The sequence below is a fragment of the Colius striatus genome, chromosome 2 (genome assembly GCF_028858725.1).
Source record: "Colius striatus isolate bColStr4 chromosome 2, bColStr4.1.hap1, whole genome shotgun sequence".
Taxonomy (NCBI): domain Eukaryota; kingdom Metazoa; phylum Chordata; class Aves; order Coliiformes; family Coliidae; genus Colius; species Colius striatus.
Window position 1 is genome coordinate 77,078,583 of NC_084760.1, and position 16,863 is coordinate 77,095,445.

Below are 16,863 nucleotides of genomic sequence, written 5' to 3' on the forward strand. Positions count from 1 at the left end.
GCAACACGTACAAGCTGGAACATAAGAGGTTCCAAAGAAATACAAGGAAGAATTTCTTCCCTGTGAGTGTGACAGGGCACTGGAATGGGCTGCTCAGATGGATTGTGGAGTCTCCTTCTCTGGAGACATTCAAAACGCACCTGGACGAGTTCCTATGTGACCTACCGTAGGTGATCCTGCTCTGTCAGAGGAGTTGGACTAGATGATCTCTTGAGGTTCCTTCCAGCCCTTGAGATTCTATAACCCTTTGATTATCTATTCAGGACTGGATTTTGCACAAGGGTCTGCATGGGTGGATGAAATGCACATTCACGACAATATCATTGTTACATTGGTTTTGTGAACTTTTCTAATGCTGTTTGAAAATGCACAGGCATAAGGTCTGGCAGCATCACAATCAAAAGAGCTAAGTGCTTGGAAGCAGAAGCTGGTACACTAGTACCAGCGTTTTGTGTTTGGATTTTTACTTTTCATATCAGAGTACTTCTGGTTGTCAAATCAAGGCAAGACTGTATATTCAGTATTCAGAGCCAACTGCCATATTCAGTGATTAACCTGGAAGGAGAATAGAGATGTTGTATTTCAGAAGACTTGTTTTAATCTTGACCCTTTATTCCTTGGTGGTTTTCCTTGTTGACAAATATGCTGAGTACTCTATGACTAGTTGAAAAATATTCCCTCATGCTATCTCTTGTTTTTTTTCCCAAAACAGATCTAAAAAAGACAAAGCTAAAGCAGGGGTAAAACCAGACACTTCTGATCAAGAACCAGAGGGACTGACACTTCTGGTACCAGACATCCAGAAGACTGCAGAGATAGTTTATGCTGCTACCACCAGTTTGCGCCAAGCAAACCAAGGTAAAATAGAAATACTTTTATAATAGCTATGTAGTGTTTATTTGTAATACATCCATTAACAGATAACTTACAGATTAGCTTGGAAACAAGGAAAAACACTTCCCTTCTGCCCCCAGCCACTGACTATGTTTTCAAAGGCGGTTGGAACTCTGTGGTAGTCTTAAATGTTTCCATCAGGAAACAGAATAATTCTGTTATGGAACACCTCAACTTTCAGCACAACTGTGTAGCACCTTTTTCTTTTATATTTTTTTCTTGGCAGAAGACAATGTACATGACCTTTAATAGTAAATCCTTGGCTGTTCAAACTAAATCATGTGAATGAGATTAACTCTTAACCAGATAATGCAGAACAAAAATCATGTATTCAAAATGCAGATGTTCAAAGGATCATCTGATTGTCTAGAAAAGGAAACTAAAGATGAGTATCGAGAGGGTGGATTTTGAAAAGTATGTATAATGAGCTCTCAATTTTTGGAAAGTGCATCTAGAATGTGTGTGTGAACCTCCATCCACATGAGAGTATGTTATGCTTCCTGTTTTAGATTTTTTTTAAATTAAAAATACAATAAATAATAGAAGAATATTCATAGCAGCAGCACTCATGAATTATTTCTGACCTTTGTTCAGATTATGACCTTTGTTCACTTCAAACGGTTCAGATAATGAAGCATGTGGTAGTGAGAGAGACAAATTAGTGTATTGTGAGGGATCTTCCAGATTTGAGACTTCTCTGCAAACAATGTAACCATAAAATGTCACTTCAAGTTAAGTAATCCCCAAATGCTTGCTGTGCTTGTCTCAAAATGACATGATTAACTACAAATAATTATCACATTTTATATAACAGAAAAGAAGATGGCTGAATACTCCAAAAAGGCTGCTGTGAAGCCCAAACCTCTGTCTGTTTTACGATCTCTTGAAGAAAAATATGTGGCTGTCATGAAAAAACTCCAGTTTGGTAGGTTGAGAAGCATGAATATTTGTGTTTTAGAAAGCAAATACTGAAGAAATATGTAATTTCTTGGACAGAATCCAAAATGATTTTTTAAAGTTAACAATTTTTTATATATGTGACCACTGATAAATACTTTATCATATTTGAAAAGTTAAGTCTGCATTTTCAGATTACCAACTAATGCACTCTTTGAACTCATAAGGAATGTTTCAAGCATACACTAGATTAATTCAAAGGACCAAGTGAGTTCAATGATGGTGTTCATGTTTTTATTCCAGTAACAATTTGTGACTCAGCCCTCAAATTATATTGTAATGTTAGTAGATATTCTTTTAAATCTCATATTTGACTATATGCATACTCATTAATATAGCTTTTATTTCTAAATTGAATAGAATTTAGGTCAAAATGTGAGGTTTTTTAAAATGAAACTGTAGTAAACTTTGTTGTGTCCTATCATGGAAAGCAAAATGCTGCACTGGGAAGATGTGATGGGAGCTAGTGCGGATTTCGGCCATAAAGGGAATATTTTCAAAAAAAATCATCAAGAGCAAATAGTATATCATCCAAAAAGAGCTACAAAATTCTTGCAAAAACGTGCTCTGTGAGTATTTTTTGAGTTGCAATGATGGCATTTACAAATACGGCAGCAAAAAAATGTTCTTATAAGGGATTTTGCTCACAAATGTTTGTGGAGTGTATACCAAGAACAGGAGGTGGGGAAGTTTGTAATGGTAGCTTTTCACCCTGGCAGTTGTGCTGCAGATTTTGCATAGTAAGTGATTAAAGATAATTGGCTTTACTGTAATTTTTTTATGATTCTTTGCTAGCATTGCAACCACTGCACAAGTAAACACTGCAGGCACTCTGCTTCTCACCCATCCCTTCCTTAGCATTATTAAGTATTCATAAGTGTCATTATATTCCCAGTCTAGAGTAGCTGGTAGCTTTCCAAACCAGAAATGGTGTACATTTGACAAGTTGCACATGAGAGCTTGTAAATTTGCTGCAGAAATTAATTCAACCAAGGGCTGTTAATGCTTTGTTTTCTGTGATCACTGTTGACTCACAAAATACAGGGTTTTTTGCATTAGTGTGATGCAAATTAAGCTTTCCTGATTTTAATACTCAGAATCTTTATCCACGCCTAATCCATTATTAACTTAACTGGTTTTCCTGAAGCAATAAAATTTTCTTCTCTTCTAGATACATTTGAAATGGTTTCCGAAGACGATGATGGAAAATTGGTTTTTAAAGTCAATTACCACTACATGTCTCAGGTAAAAAATGCAAGTGATGCCAACAGTGCTGCCAGAGCCCGACGTCTTGCTCAAGAAGCTGTGACTCTTTCAACCTCACTGCCCCTCTCGTCCTCATCCAGCGTCTTCGTACGCTGCGATGAGGAGCGGCTTGACATTATGAAGGTAAAGAAGCCAAGTTATTTTGTTTCCTTTTGTTCATCTTGGCATATCAATGTTTAAGAAGGTCCTTAAATCTTAAGGGAAACAGAAGTATTTAATGCATACTGGAATTGCTGCCCAAACCTTAATTAGTAGTAGTTTAGAGTCTGATTGTGATTTCTCAGTAACTTGGTGGGGAGGGGCAGGGAGAGTCTATCTCCTCAGGAGTGCTCTGTTTGCCAAGGAGACCTCACAGAACAAGGTTTGTTCTTCTTCAGCTATTCTGAAGGGAAAAGTTAAATCTTGTTACTCCGTCATGGTCAAAATGTGCCTTTGCATACAACCGTTTAAGTCAAGTAAAAGCAGTTGGTGTGGAGAAGTGCACTGAATGCCACTGAACATGAAGACTGCAGAAAAATTCTATTAATAGCATCCAGTACTGGGTAGAATTTTAGCCGCTTCTGTTTTGCTTTCCATCTGTAATTTGGAGAAAGGAAAGTGAGCAAAGGCTTTACAGTGTCAAAATGCACACACTGACAGCCTGCAGATGATTATGATGTCCAACACTGTTTTTTTATAAGGAGCACATGGAAGGAAAGTGCTTCATGTAACTTAGAAAAATCTCAATTGTGTGACAAAGGGAAGAGGTTTTTTTGAAAACTGCCACCTTTTGTTTTTTTACAATGACAGGTTCTCATAACTGGTCCTGCAGACACCCCATACGCAAATGGTTGCTTTGAGTTTGATGTATATTTTCCACAAGACTATCCTAATTCCCCTCCACTTGTGAATCTGGAAACAACTGGAGGCCACAGTGTGAGATTTAATCCAAACCTCTACAATGATGGCAAGGTAGGTCAGCTTTGTTCTTGTGTAGAATGTAATAAGGAAGTGGAACGGATGATACTTAGTAAATTTTGCAATCAAACGATTGGCCTCTCCTGACATGCTGCGGGAAGCTGTTTAGTTAAAACTGGTCCTCAAACTGAAATACAGAGTCATGTCATAGTTTCAAATTGGAATTCTCTCTTTTTCAAAAGCCTTTGAAGGCTGAGCTGGATTGGACCAAAAAGCAAGTCATTTTGACCTAGAAAAATGTTCTTTGATAAATTAACCAGGCAGAAATCTGTTTTGGCTCGCTGAAATACCCTTTCCACGGACAAAGTAAGCTTCATGTCAGCTGCTGCTGAACGTGTTTGCCAAGTGCCTAGTATCTCTTTTTTTCCATGCAGAAGTGCCTTTTCTTGAGGGAAGATAAAGACTTTCCTTAACCTCTGTGTCCTTTATAAAAGAAAATACAACTCTGAAGTATTGACTTGGTGACAGTTTTCTGAAAAAAAAAAAGTAACGCTTTTGAAAACAGTGTGAAGATGGAACAAACAAGCTTTCCCCCTTCCCTCTCCCCATCTCTTTGGTATACAATGGCTCATTCTAAAGGCTCCAAAAAGCTAACAAAAAGTCAAGTGCATATTGGGGAGATGCAACTTGTTTTTATATTAAAAGTCAGCACACATGACGTCCTCTGCAGAGCTATAGGGATGGCTGTGTGTATGTCTCCACTGAATCACGGACCCATGGAGTAGCTTCGGCTGGTAGCACTCTGGCATTTGTTCAGTTGCTTTTTTACGTGTAAACATGTAATCCATAGGCCAAAGTCATTCCAGTGTTGTTCATAGGTTCCTCATGCTTCCTGTTTTCATAAGCTGTAATACCTCTTTCCACTGCTAGACACACGATTTTCTCTCAACATGGACACAGAATGTAATTCATACTGGAGACTTTATTTCCTTTTTTCTTTGCCTGGCCATAAGTCTTGACAAATATGCCTAAATTTCTGTTTGGTTTTTTAGTCTCTGTGTTCCTTATCTTTGATTGTTCCATTTCATGATGAGGTTCAAGAACTCCATAGTCCATATCGGTCATGAAAGTTAAGGAATATTTTCAACTCCTTGATAGTCTGTGTGACAGAAACCACCCTTTCCATGCCTAAGTGGAATGATTGTCTTTAAGTGTTAGAACAGTATGTAAAGAGGAAAGTAAAGAATCAGATAGTTTTCATGACTCATTTCTTTTTTGAGCCACTAGAATCTGTAGGTTTTCTTTGAAGAAAAGTAATCTCCTTTTATTTATTAACATGCTGTTCTTGCTTATCCACATTATTTTTATCTGCTCTTATGTCAAATTAGTTTCCTAGGAAACAAATTTGACTTTTAGAATGCAGTTGTACAAAAGATTGTCCAAAAAAATCTGATGTTAACAGTCTGTTCTGCCCAAGCAGAACAATTTTATCATAATATTTGTGTGTGGTATTAATAATGTCACCTCCTCAGGTGTGTTTAAGCATACTTAACACATGGCATGGGAGGCCAGAAGAGAAATGGAATCCTCAAACATCAAGTTTTTTGCAGGTGAGCATTTCCTCTTTCTTTTCAGTAGATGTCATTTGGGAGCAGTAAGTGATCTTTCAGTCCTAAGGGTTCTTTTTCTGGTTCTTTTAAACCAGAATTTTGTTAAACAAGTGTAAGTAAGACTAAAGTCCAAAAGACACTCTTGGAACACTAGGGAAAAAAATCCTGTGCGGAGCTGACAAGTTCTTATAAGTGCTCTTTCCAAACAATATTTCTGTTGATCTTGTCTTGAAGAGTGACTGTTCATGTGTGCAGCTCATTCCTGCACTGCCTACACTTTGTTTGAATGATTTCAAATATTTGCCTTTTAAAAGAAAAAGATTGGAATGTGGCATCACCTCGTGGAATTCTCTATCACAGGTGAAGACAAAGCAGGCACCACTTTGTGAGAGATGAGACAGCAAAGTTATACTAGTGTGATGTGTAAAGGTACTTCTCTGAAGTCTCCAAGTAAGCTGAATAGAGTAATAAAGCTAAAGGGAGTTAAAGTGTAGATGCACCGTGCTCAACAATTAGTGCTAAATTAGATGAGAGTTTATTAGGACATAACAGTCCTTATAATTTTTAACTTTGCACTAATAAGAAGATACATTAAATAAAAGTAGTTTTCAGTGGCTTATTTCCCATCGCATTTCCTGAATTCATTCCTTCTGTGGAGTATGACATAGCACATGGTACATTTTCTGCTCCAAATCTTAAAATACTGTAGTTTCTGTTTCAACATAGTACAGTTACAACCCTGGCTTATCAGTAGAACAGATTTCAGCTTGTTCAGGAAGTGGCCTTGCAAAGCTGGTTGTGTTCTCCTAGAAGTTCAAGAACAGTCTTTTCCCATGAGTGTAAGTAAGGCCAGAGCAGCAGAAAGCCAGCATGGGTAAACAAGGAATTCCTGCCTAAGCTCAACTGCAAAAAGAAAGTACACAGAAGGTGCAAGCAGGGATGAAGCAGGGATGAGGTACTCATTAGAAATAAAGGCATTGGCCAAGCCTTTGGGAGAGAAATTAAGAAAACAAAGCTCAGCTATTGTTGAAAGTAGCAAGGGATGTAAAGAGGAACAAGAAGGGCTTCTTGCAAGTATGTTGGCAGCAAAAGACTGCTTTTTCCTTAGGCTTTCCTGCTGCTCAGTGGGGCAGGGAATGTACAAACAAGGATATAGAAGAGCCTCACTCTTTAGGGGTAAGGTTTGCCTTCACACATCCCTGATTAGATCTTCCTCATTAGGAAGGTCTATGAGAATGAGGAATTGCCCACAGTAGAAGCACTATTCAAGCTGACTGAACCCAAATCCTCTGCACCCAGAGAGCTAGCCAGTATCACTGCAAAGCCACCTGGAAAATCTCATACCTGGCTTGGAGACTGGCAAGGAGGAGGATCTAGGGAGCTGCAAGCTGGTCAGCAACACCTTGTGGTCCTTGGGAAGATGATGAGCAGATCGTCCTGGAAGCTATTTTCAAGTACTTGAAATACACAAAAGTGATTTGGAACAGGCAATGTGGATTTACGGGGGGGCAAGCAGTGCCTAACCTGCTTGCCTTCTACAGCAAGGGCATTGGCTTTGCACAAAGGGAGGGCAGTGGATGTAGCTTGCTTTGACTTCAGCAAGACCTCTGCTGCAGTCTCACTCAGTATCTTTGTAGCCAGATTGATCAGATGTGTATTTAAAGTGGGTGGAAAAGTGATTGGACCAATGGCAAAGAGATATTACTGCTGCCTTCAACATGGAAATGGGAATGGTATGAAGAGGGTGGAGCCAGGTGCCTCAAAGATGCAGCACACTAGGACAAGTACCAATTGACACAGGGAAAATTTGATGAAATATTAGGAAAACCTTTTCCACTATGAGGGTGATTAAACACTGGGGCAGGTGTCCAAGAGAGACTGTGGAATTTCCATCATTGGAGACATTAATATTCCCTCTCCCTTTGTGGGACAGTTGTGATTTGGAGATCTAAGGTGTGGTTCCTTACATACTGTAACTCTCCCAAGATACAACTTCTTAATCAAGAGATGAACTGAAATTTTGGACCATAAAATAAGTGTAGAAAAGTACAAGTATTAGGAAGTCTTATTTTCACTGAAGTTCTTTTTCTCAGATTAAAATGTTAAATTTGATTGTTAGAAATCTCATGCACTATTTAAGTTTAAACTTTTTTTTAAGATTTCATTTTGAAAATAGTAAGAAAGCTGCTGGAAAAAGCCCTCCCCTTCCCTACTGGGAGAAAAACACTTCATAGCTATTAAATGGAAAACAGCTGTAGGACTAAATAAGTTGCTTGGAAATAATTAAGCACTACATGGCTTTTTTTCTGGCTCAGAGACTAAACTATTGTCAGACCACCCAAAATACTTTAGAAATTAACTTTTATAACCCAGATGAAACAGGAAGATGAGAGTTTCTCATTCCTTACAATTATAACTCGAGAACCTGCCTGGGAAACAGAAAAACTTGTTTAATTTTCCTTCTCAGCCTGATGGGGAGGAGGTCCTAGTTCACATTTCCCACTGCACGTGCTGTCACTAAAGCCCAGCACATACACAGCCACAACCAGGAAGCGTCACAGCACCCAGAGGAGTAAGGGAGTGTCTCTGGGAGGTGATGTTGGGGCTGAGATTAACCTGGGTCATTGGGCTGTTGTGTTGATACAAGTTAGTGGTTTGGCATTGTATCTATGGAATGTGAGTGCAGAGCGGGCCAAGAGTGTGGAGAGCTGGAATGCTTCTGTGCTGGCTCTGCTACAAGAGAAATGCTGAGAGAATGCCATGTGTCAGAGCACAGCTGATGAGTTGTTGGGTTATGACCCTGTGAAAGAACCAAAGTTTTGAATTGTCACTGACATGGTACCTGTCTGATGTAAGCTGTACATTCTGCATGCTCTAAGAAAAAGGACTGCCATCTTCCATAGCCACATTTACAAATGGGACCGCTGAATTAGGGGATGACTTCAAGCTTGACATGGTATCCAAGCTAGGAGGAGAGTCAATTCCAAAAACAGCTGCCTGGATATTTTTAATCTACTGCAGTGGATGTCTCACACCTAAGGATGCCAGGTGCTGGAAATACCATTCTTAGGCACGTGCCATCATCCATTTTTCAGTATTTGAGGAAATGTAAGTCTTCAAATCACTTATTTTGAATTCTTTACAGTTCTGATGCTAGTTGTGAGTCACAGAATTGTAATCCCTAAAATTCTTGCTCAATTTTGGTCCCAACAGCCTAAGAAAAAACTGTCATTCATTTAAAAACAAAAAAGTCAATTTGAGTTTATGTGGACAAACATTTCAATAGTGGAAAATTTACTAAGCCGTCAGATCATAATTATGCAACACACGTACATTTGAGTTCCTAATTGCCCTGTGTAATTCTTTGGTTTATATTAAGAATATTCGTGTACATAGTTAAATGCCTTGTATGTAAGCATCTATTCCTATGTGCACTTGATAATGAAATTGAAAGGGGGAAAAATTGTCATTTCCTTTTTAGTGAACAGTTGGTGTCTTGTCAATATAGTACTGAATAATGTTTTCCCCTATCTTGAAGGAAGTACTGAGGTTTGGGTTTAATGGCCCATGACACACGGTGTTGTACGTAAAATCTGAAGCTAAGGGGCTGAAACTATACATAAATCAACTGAATGTGTTTGAAAGAAAAGAGGGCAGGGCATGTGTACCGAGATTGGTTTCAGCTGTTAGCCTTTCACCTCTCTTGTTCCTCTTCCATCGTCAGCCACAGGAAAAGTTCAAGAATTGTTGAGTGAGAACTTGACAAATACACTTCTTTCACAAAAGGGTGCAATCAGACATCCCTCCCTTTAAACATTGTTTTTTACTTGGATTTTTATCATCTTGTTAACTTAGGTTTGTCATTTTCTCAGTGCTTTTGATAACGATGGGGCTATAGTGTTTTATGTGTAGTAAGTTTCGTTTTGAAAGCATGGCCATTCCCTCTTTGCATGGAGCCTGAAAAGTACTTTGCTGTAGCAGTGGGTTTACATATAAGGTGAATAAAACTACCTGTCTTTGCAAAAAACAAATGGGTAGCACAGCTTTAATTTTCAATTTCTTCTCTTGACAGGTGTTAGTGTCTGTCCAATCCTTAATACTGGTAGCAGAACCATATTTCAATGAACCAGGTTATGAACGATCGAGAGGAACCCCAAGTGGGACACAGAGCTCCAGAGAGTATGATGGCAATATACGACAGGCAACAGTCAAGTGGGCAATGCTTGAACAAATCCGAAACCCATCTCCATGTTTTAAGGAGGTAGGTTTTGTGAAACACAATAAATAGCTCACTTTTATTCATTTATCTTGTTTAAGAGTTAAGAGGAATGCAAATGTTTGGAGACATCTTTTGCCTCCTTCCGCGGGATGACTGACTGTAAAGACTGAATTTTGGATGTGCCCTGGGAAAGGGGAACGTACAGAAATGGGGACTGACCTTTAAGGAGGCTTGGTGCACAGTTTGATGAAACATGGGTCATACAGCTTGACTTATCATTCATGCCAGGTGGTATCTTTTACATTTCATGTGAAAACTGTCAAATCAGCCCTACCAGTGGGCACTCAGTGTTTGTTTGTCTACACAGCAAACAGGAAACCTTTTTCCAAGAAACATGCATTTGAAGCAAGTGATTGGAAAGCACTTTGGAATACACCAAAACAGGGTAGACTGGAAAAATAAAACAAGTGCCAGGCTGAATGTTATTTGTGGAAAGATCTATAAAGTACCTGTGCTAAACTAGAAATCTGTGCCTTTGGAAAGAACTGTGTTGATGCTGACAAAAGTAATACCATTCACACTGTCTTAAACTTACTTGAAAGAAATCAAATTTGTTTATGTTTCTGAAACAGAAAATTTTGGTTTTAGGGACTTGCCTCGGTGTCTGTAGTCCAAGTCCCTTCTCAAAGCAGGTCAGTTAGATGTCAGAGACTTGAGCTGGTATGGCAAAGGATTCAAGGGAAAAAGAGCTGAAGACACACTGAGTAGGAGAATCTGTATGAGCATTGATGCAAAGTGGTCAGCCAAGCATAAGTTATCTCACAGTACTACCAGAAAATACTTGTTGAAACACACATTTTACTCTGAACTGCTACACCTATTGCCACTTCTGTATTGAGGTGTGAAACCATCTTGTAGCATCACCTGTGCTTCCAATTGTCTGCATACTGAAATGCTGAAAAACCATAGTTGTGTTATGAATACTCACACTGCTAAGTGTGGCACCTGAGAGAGGGGGCAGTCTGCCAGCCCCTGCTGGCTGTTCATAAAAACACCCTTTGGAATGCAAAAACTTTTTCCCATTAAATTTACTGTGTCTTGTGCAATAAGAGAGTTATAGACACTTCACCAGCATGACAGGGAGTTAATTTTTTTTATCCACGTGCAGGTGGAAAAGGATGTGCTGTGTACTCTGGTCTCTTGCATTAATGAGGAAAAACGTAGTGGTGTTGTGCTAAATTACCTTTTAAATGTTTTAGTTAGTAAGTCAAAGGCCACACTAAAGGTTGCATCCTGGCACATAATCAAATACCCTCTGCTAAAAGGTTCTTTTCTCCTAGCTAAATGTAACAATTTAGCTTTTACATCAAAAGTTCTCAAATGACAGTTCAAATTAATTGAACGTACCAGAAAGCAGTGAACTCCCTAACCATAATGCTAACTCATTCTTTTCACATGTACAAAAATGCAGGATATACAATATTAGGGTATTCCAAAGCAATACTGTGCTTGTTCTGCAGCTTTTTTAACTACTTGTCTGAAAAGAGGCAGTTTGTTAGCTGACATCCTACTGGCTTCAGGAAGGTAAAGCAACGAGGTGTATCCAAATGCTTGTGTTTGGATGGAAAACCAATCATTCATTGAGAACAGATGACTTTTGTGTAGCTGTTACCTAAAGACAGATGTTGGAAACAATACAATTACTAGCTTTCAAAATGTGATGTGCAACTAGGGCTGAGTTAAGCTGTCACACATGCACACAAGTAAATGAAGAGTAGCATTAAGAGTTAGATGGGAGCTTGCAAGAGTATCTTCAACGTGTGAAATTACCTTTTTTTACCTGTGAATAGACGAGAGTTTTGCTGCATGGAAGGGAATTGCCCAGTACTTAAAATCTTTGCTGTTTTGTTCTGGTTTAGGTAATTGCAGTTTTTATCATTACCAAAGATACATTTTTCTGTGGTTTCCCAGTATTGAGTTCTTTAGGCTGGTATGATGAAACTGTTGAGATTCTGAGAACTTTGAAGCCGTGGTAGCCTGCTTCTATCAGGAGAAGTTTGAAGCTACAATTGCCTGCTTTCGTGTTAAACTCAATGATACTAGCTTAAGCTTGGGGTCCTGCCCAGTGCCTTATCAACTTGAGCAACTTGAGAACTCCCTTTGTGCTTTGTCAAATATGCAGTCCTGATCATTATGTAAAATGGCATGTCTCTTTCTTTACACAACAAAACCTGGATATTATGCACTGGAAAGCATTAAATTTTTCTCTGAAGTAATTTCTCTGCAATAGCTGAGTTTTGCAAGAATGCTAGATTCCGTCATGGCCCCATCCAGATGAAAATGCATCTCTAGCGTAGATTATCTGAGCCTCACTCAGAGAAAAGCTGCCTTTTAAGACCTGAGAGATTTTTTTTTTGTAGGGCTACGTTAGGAACCTTAAGGGTGATGGTCACTCAGTAACATAAATGCAAAGGTGTCAGGAAGATTGAGGTCTAAGAAACAATATACATCCTTCAGCTTCTAAGATCTTTTGTCTTCACAAATCTGAGCTGTCTTCTCTTTGGTGTCTTAAATGACAGGTAGGCTCAAGAGATCTAAACTCCCAGTCTTTGGGAGTTCTTCCAGGCTCCATTATGGCTATAAGGAATGTATCCAGAACTGAAATCAGTTATGCTTCCAATAGGCGTTTTTTCTTTAGACACGTAGCTATATTCCCTCACCTCTAGAGGGAAAGATGATTTTGTCAATTATGTTGCAATATTGCCAAGAACTCTCTGTGCTCAGTACAATTTCTTTGATTTTATTGTTTCTTTCAGCAGGCCGAGTTTGAGAAAACTGTTTAAGACAAAGCCAAAACTGAATAGAGTTTCATAACTTTGTCTGAGAGTTGATTGGTTGGGTTGTTTAAATTCAAATCAATACAGAAATACTAAAATTAATATGCAGTCAAATACCGGTTCCCACCCAAACTGTGGGCAGCTCAACTACTATTGCCTGTGAACTCTGGTGTCCCCAGACACACTGCCTGTGCCCAGGGTGTGGAACTGTGGCTGCGTCTCTGCCATGCGCGCTCCTGTGATTCCCCCTCCTCCGTGCAGAACCCATGTTATGTTATTTCAGTCCATCCTGCTGACTGTGTTTCTGTTCATCTGTTTTCTATTCAGGCAGCAAGTGGTTGGTGACAGGGGAAGACACGGTGCTTGTACTTCCTGTCTGTTTCTTTAATAGCGTAGGACTGTGAAAGCAACAATAAAAGCCTTCATATTGTATCTGTATAACCCTGCCCCTATGCAAACATCGACAGCCATACATAATGCCTCCATTGTGGGATCATCGTTGAACTGAAGAATGTCTCTAACGTTCTGCTACCGCTTTTTCTGTTCCCTGATGTGGTACTGTATATCTGGCACTCGCTCACCCTCCACCCAGATGACACAAGTGCATGCTGATGTGGCTGCACACAAATCCTAGATGCAGGCAGGCTGGAAGAGACGTCCAGGCCAGCCCTTTCCCCAGAACAGGATCAGCTGAACTAACACCAGCTTCCGCAGGGCTTTTTCCAATTGGGTCTTGGAAGCCTCCAAAGACAGAAATCCCACAGTTGTATCAGCAGCCTGGTTCAATGCTGAATTCTCCTCACACTGCGTTGGTTTTGGTTTCTTTTCCTTGCATGTAGTTAGTCTTGTAGGGGTCTTGCAAATTGTGTGTTGTTGAACACACAGTTCTTTAGCGTTTCATTTGGAATGTTTTCTTGCAGGTCATCCACAAACACTTTTACTTGAAAAGAGTGGAGATCATGGCTCAGTGTGAGGAGTGGATAGCAGACATACAGCAGTACAGCAGTGACAAACGAGTAGGCAGGACCATGTCCCATCACGCAGCAGCTCTAAAGGTGAGTAAGCACTAACTAAGCCCCTTTCTGGGGCTTAATCCAAAGGTGACAAATGGCAATGAAATTGCTCAGCAGACAGGTCTTATAGCAACAATAACCGAAAACCCCAGCAAATTTGAAATGGGTAAACAAACCCGAGTTTCCCAGCTGTCAAAAGTGTATCTGCATTCCTTTTGCTGAGTATTTTTCTTCCACAACTTAGATTGCTCCTTTAGCATCTCTCCTGTCTGTTTTTCTACAAATACATATATAAGATACAGTTTATGCTCTTCCCCCTAAGGGTGGGTGGAGGTTTATGAGAAGGTTGTACCACGACCAATTCCTTGTCAGAAAACAAACTCTGAATAGATAAGTACAGTTGGTAAACTGCTCCATTCATTACAAGTAGTTTTCCCAGGTATGAACTTTTATCAACAGTTATAATCATGATAAACGTTTTCTTCCTTCCTAGCCAAGTACCATCAGTGTCCACACAGTCCAACATTCTTTCCTTTCTTTTTTTTTTCTGCCCATGAGGAGCAAAGAACATATTTTAAGGCCCCTTTTTTTTTTCCTGTTGCTAAGACTTTAATTCTTTGTGTTACTGGTCTTTAAAATGAAGTTACTCTCAGTTTCTCCAGTCAGAACACAAATGTCTGTATACCTGTCCCTGAGACCAATCTATCATGAATTTTGCCCAGGGTGGTGGTGGAGTCACCATCCCTAGAGATATTTAAAAGATGCATAGATGAGGTGCTGAGGAACATGGTTTAGTGCTGGGCTTGGCAGTGGGAGGAAAGTGTTTGGACTCGATGGTCTTAAAGGTCTTTCCCAACTGTAACGATTCTGATTCTTTATATTTTTGTGGTGCTGTATGACCAATCAAAGCCAGTTTCTGCTGTGGTCACAGAAAACAAGTGTGACACAACTGCAAGACAAACAGCGTAGCACTTCCGTTGATGCAGTTCTGTTTTTTGCCTTCAGTTTGTCCTTAGCAGCACTTGCTAGTTATTCTGTCATTACAAAGAAAGCACTAGCACTTAACTACAAGGAGAAAGTTTATCCAGTCATTGAAACCCTACATTTAAACCTTTTCTACTACTTCAGGGGTTTTTTTGCCTTAAGCTGTCCAACAGTGCCAACAGTAGTGTTTTAACCTTGCTGTTGCTCACTGACTTCTCTTTGCATGTTCAGCGTCACACCGCTCAGCTGCGGGAGGAACTTCTAAAGCTCTCCTGTCCTGAGGGACTGGACCCAGACTCGGAGGACCCTGCAGAGAAATGCAGCACCACAATGAATTCAGAAGAGATGATGTTGCACGACCAGGTGAAACCCAGCAGCAGTAAAGATATCCCCCCCGATTTCAAGTTATGAATTGCATTGACATGGACTTTCTAGACACAAAGGCTTTGAAGCACAAGCCAAATATGTCAATATTTGTATGTAAGAAGCTAATTATGTAATAGGTAATGAATTTGAAACTATACTATGCCCTTAAGGATATACAGTTTAATTCAAGATGATCTTTTATTTACCTGTACAAGAGTGTAAACTTTTTTGTGCTTTTATTTTTCATTTGTGAGAACCACTGATTGGTATGTTTAAAAGGTTATGTATACAAGAAATGGAGAAATCACTGCTATATAAGGGAAACTACCTTAGGAAAGAATGTTTACTGAATGTTTATTATTTTTTTTTACTTGTAGAGTGAGGGCGGTTGTAACAAAGAATATATATTGGTCATTCTTACAGCTACTATTTAAAGTCAGACAATTTTCACGGAATTTGATAGATTTTACGTTTGGCCATATATTCATGCTCATATTTGATTCTAAAGATAAACCTCCTGTATACTTCAATAAACGTTAAATGGACATGATCCCTCTTTTTTGATTTACTGGTACATTTTTTAAATGAACTGCCATAAAATACATCCCAGCTGAAGACTTGCACTTGTATGACTGGATTCATTACAGTCAACATATTTAATTCTGTGCTTGCTAATTCTCCAATGCAGATGAAATAAATACACGTGGTTTTACCTCATGCCAAAATTTGGACTTCTGAATTCATCTTTTGTTTGGCTACTTTATGCAAACTAACAGTATTCTAAATTCCTTAAGGGCTATACGGGAACAAAGTCAATTCTGTGTTGAAATGTGTGATTTTGACGTGAGCAGCTGTACTCTCTCAGTAGTGATGTGCCAGGCAGGGCTCTAACCTTCCCTAGCTCCTACTGTATAGACTTCCTTCCGATTTTATACTTGCAACCACCACTAAGTCCTGAACTGAAAAGGCGAAGGGATTTGCTTGATTTAGTCCCTAATCAAGTCTCACTTTTAGCATAATGTGCGTTGCTCTCACTGTTCTGAATTTTTGAGCAGTCTTTGAAGGAGAAGAAGGTTATTACTGGTATTACCTCAGACTAATGATCTGTTGTATTGTAAATACTACAAATCAGGCAAAAGTGAAGCTTTTTTGTTTTCTATTTGTTCCTTGTTTATAAGTATCACACTGGAACTTTTTCACTTTTTGTTCTACAATGTATTATTTCTAATCATTAAAAATGGCACCAACTGAGGTTGTGTTCTTATGCTGATGGTTGACAGACTTGGAGAGTTCTAACCAAAGTACTATTTTTCTGTTGTATTTCCATCTTATGTTAACCCGAGGCTTCTCCTGATTGCACTCACCTCTCAAAATCCTAGCTTAGGCAAGTCAGTGTAACTTCAGGGGATCTTTCATCAAAAAACCAGCTCTGTGCCAGGGCTGCTGGCAAACACACAAAACGGAGTTAATGCTACCTAGTCAAAGTGTTAGAACTTCATCAGTGTTACAACACCGCCACATTTTTCTGGATGGGTATTTACTTCCTTTCTCTTGCTGTACAGAGTGACTGTGTTACCCTTGTAAAGTCTCTGAAAGCAAAATTGCCCGCTGACTTCCAATATGTTTAAGTTACTGGTTTCCACTAAAGCTCTTCAGTTAGTGCTTAGACAGCCTGCCTGCAGGATTATAGTCTTTCTTATAAAATCCTGGCACTTGAACCAAAACCAATTGTATCAGACCTGAAGATCCTCCTTGAATGTGACAAGTGTTGGGTTGTTTTGTTGGGTTGTTTTTACCATTAAAAAACAACACTGAAATAA

At 39.3% G+C, this 16,863-nt stretch overlaps 1 protein-coding gene across 5 annotated transcripts in view; it reads left to right on the plus strand.

Annotated features, from left to right (window-relative positions):
* Positions 1-15,768, plus strand: part of BIRC6 (baculoviral IAP repeat containing 6) — a 178,083-nt gene extending 162,315 nt beyond the window's left edge. For all 5 annotated transcript variants that reach the window (XM_061991164.1, XM_061991166.1, XM_061991168.1 and 2 more), the window contains 8 exons: positions 713-858; positions 1,709-1,819; positions 3,023-3,240; positions 3,907-4,068; positions 5,547-5,624; positions 9,697-9,885; positions 13,601-13,735; positions 14,909-15,768. In XM_061991164.1, the coding sequence (XP_061847148.1) occupies positions 713-858; positions 1,709-1,819; positions 3,023-3,240; positions 3,907-4,068; positions 5,547-5,624; positions 9,697-9,885; positions 13,601-13,735; positions 14,909-15,088 (1,219 nt within the window). In that variant the 3' untranslated portion in view covers positions 15,089-15,768. The remainder of the gene's footprint in view (positions 1-712; positions 859-1,708; positions 1,820-3,022; positions 3,241-3,906; positions 4,069-5,546; positions 5,625-9,696; positions 9,886-13,600; positions 13,736-14,908) is intronic.
* Positions 15,769-16,863: the final 1,095 nt, after the last annotated feature.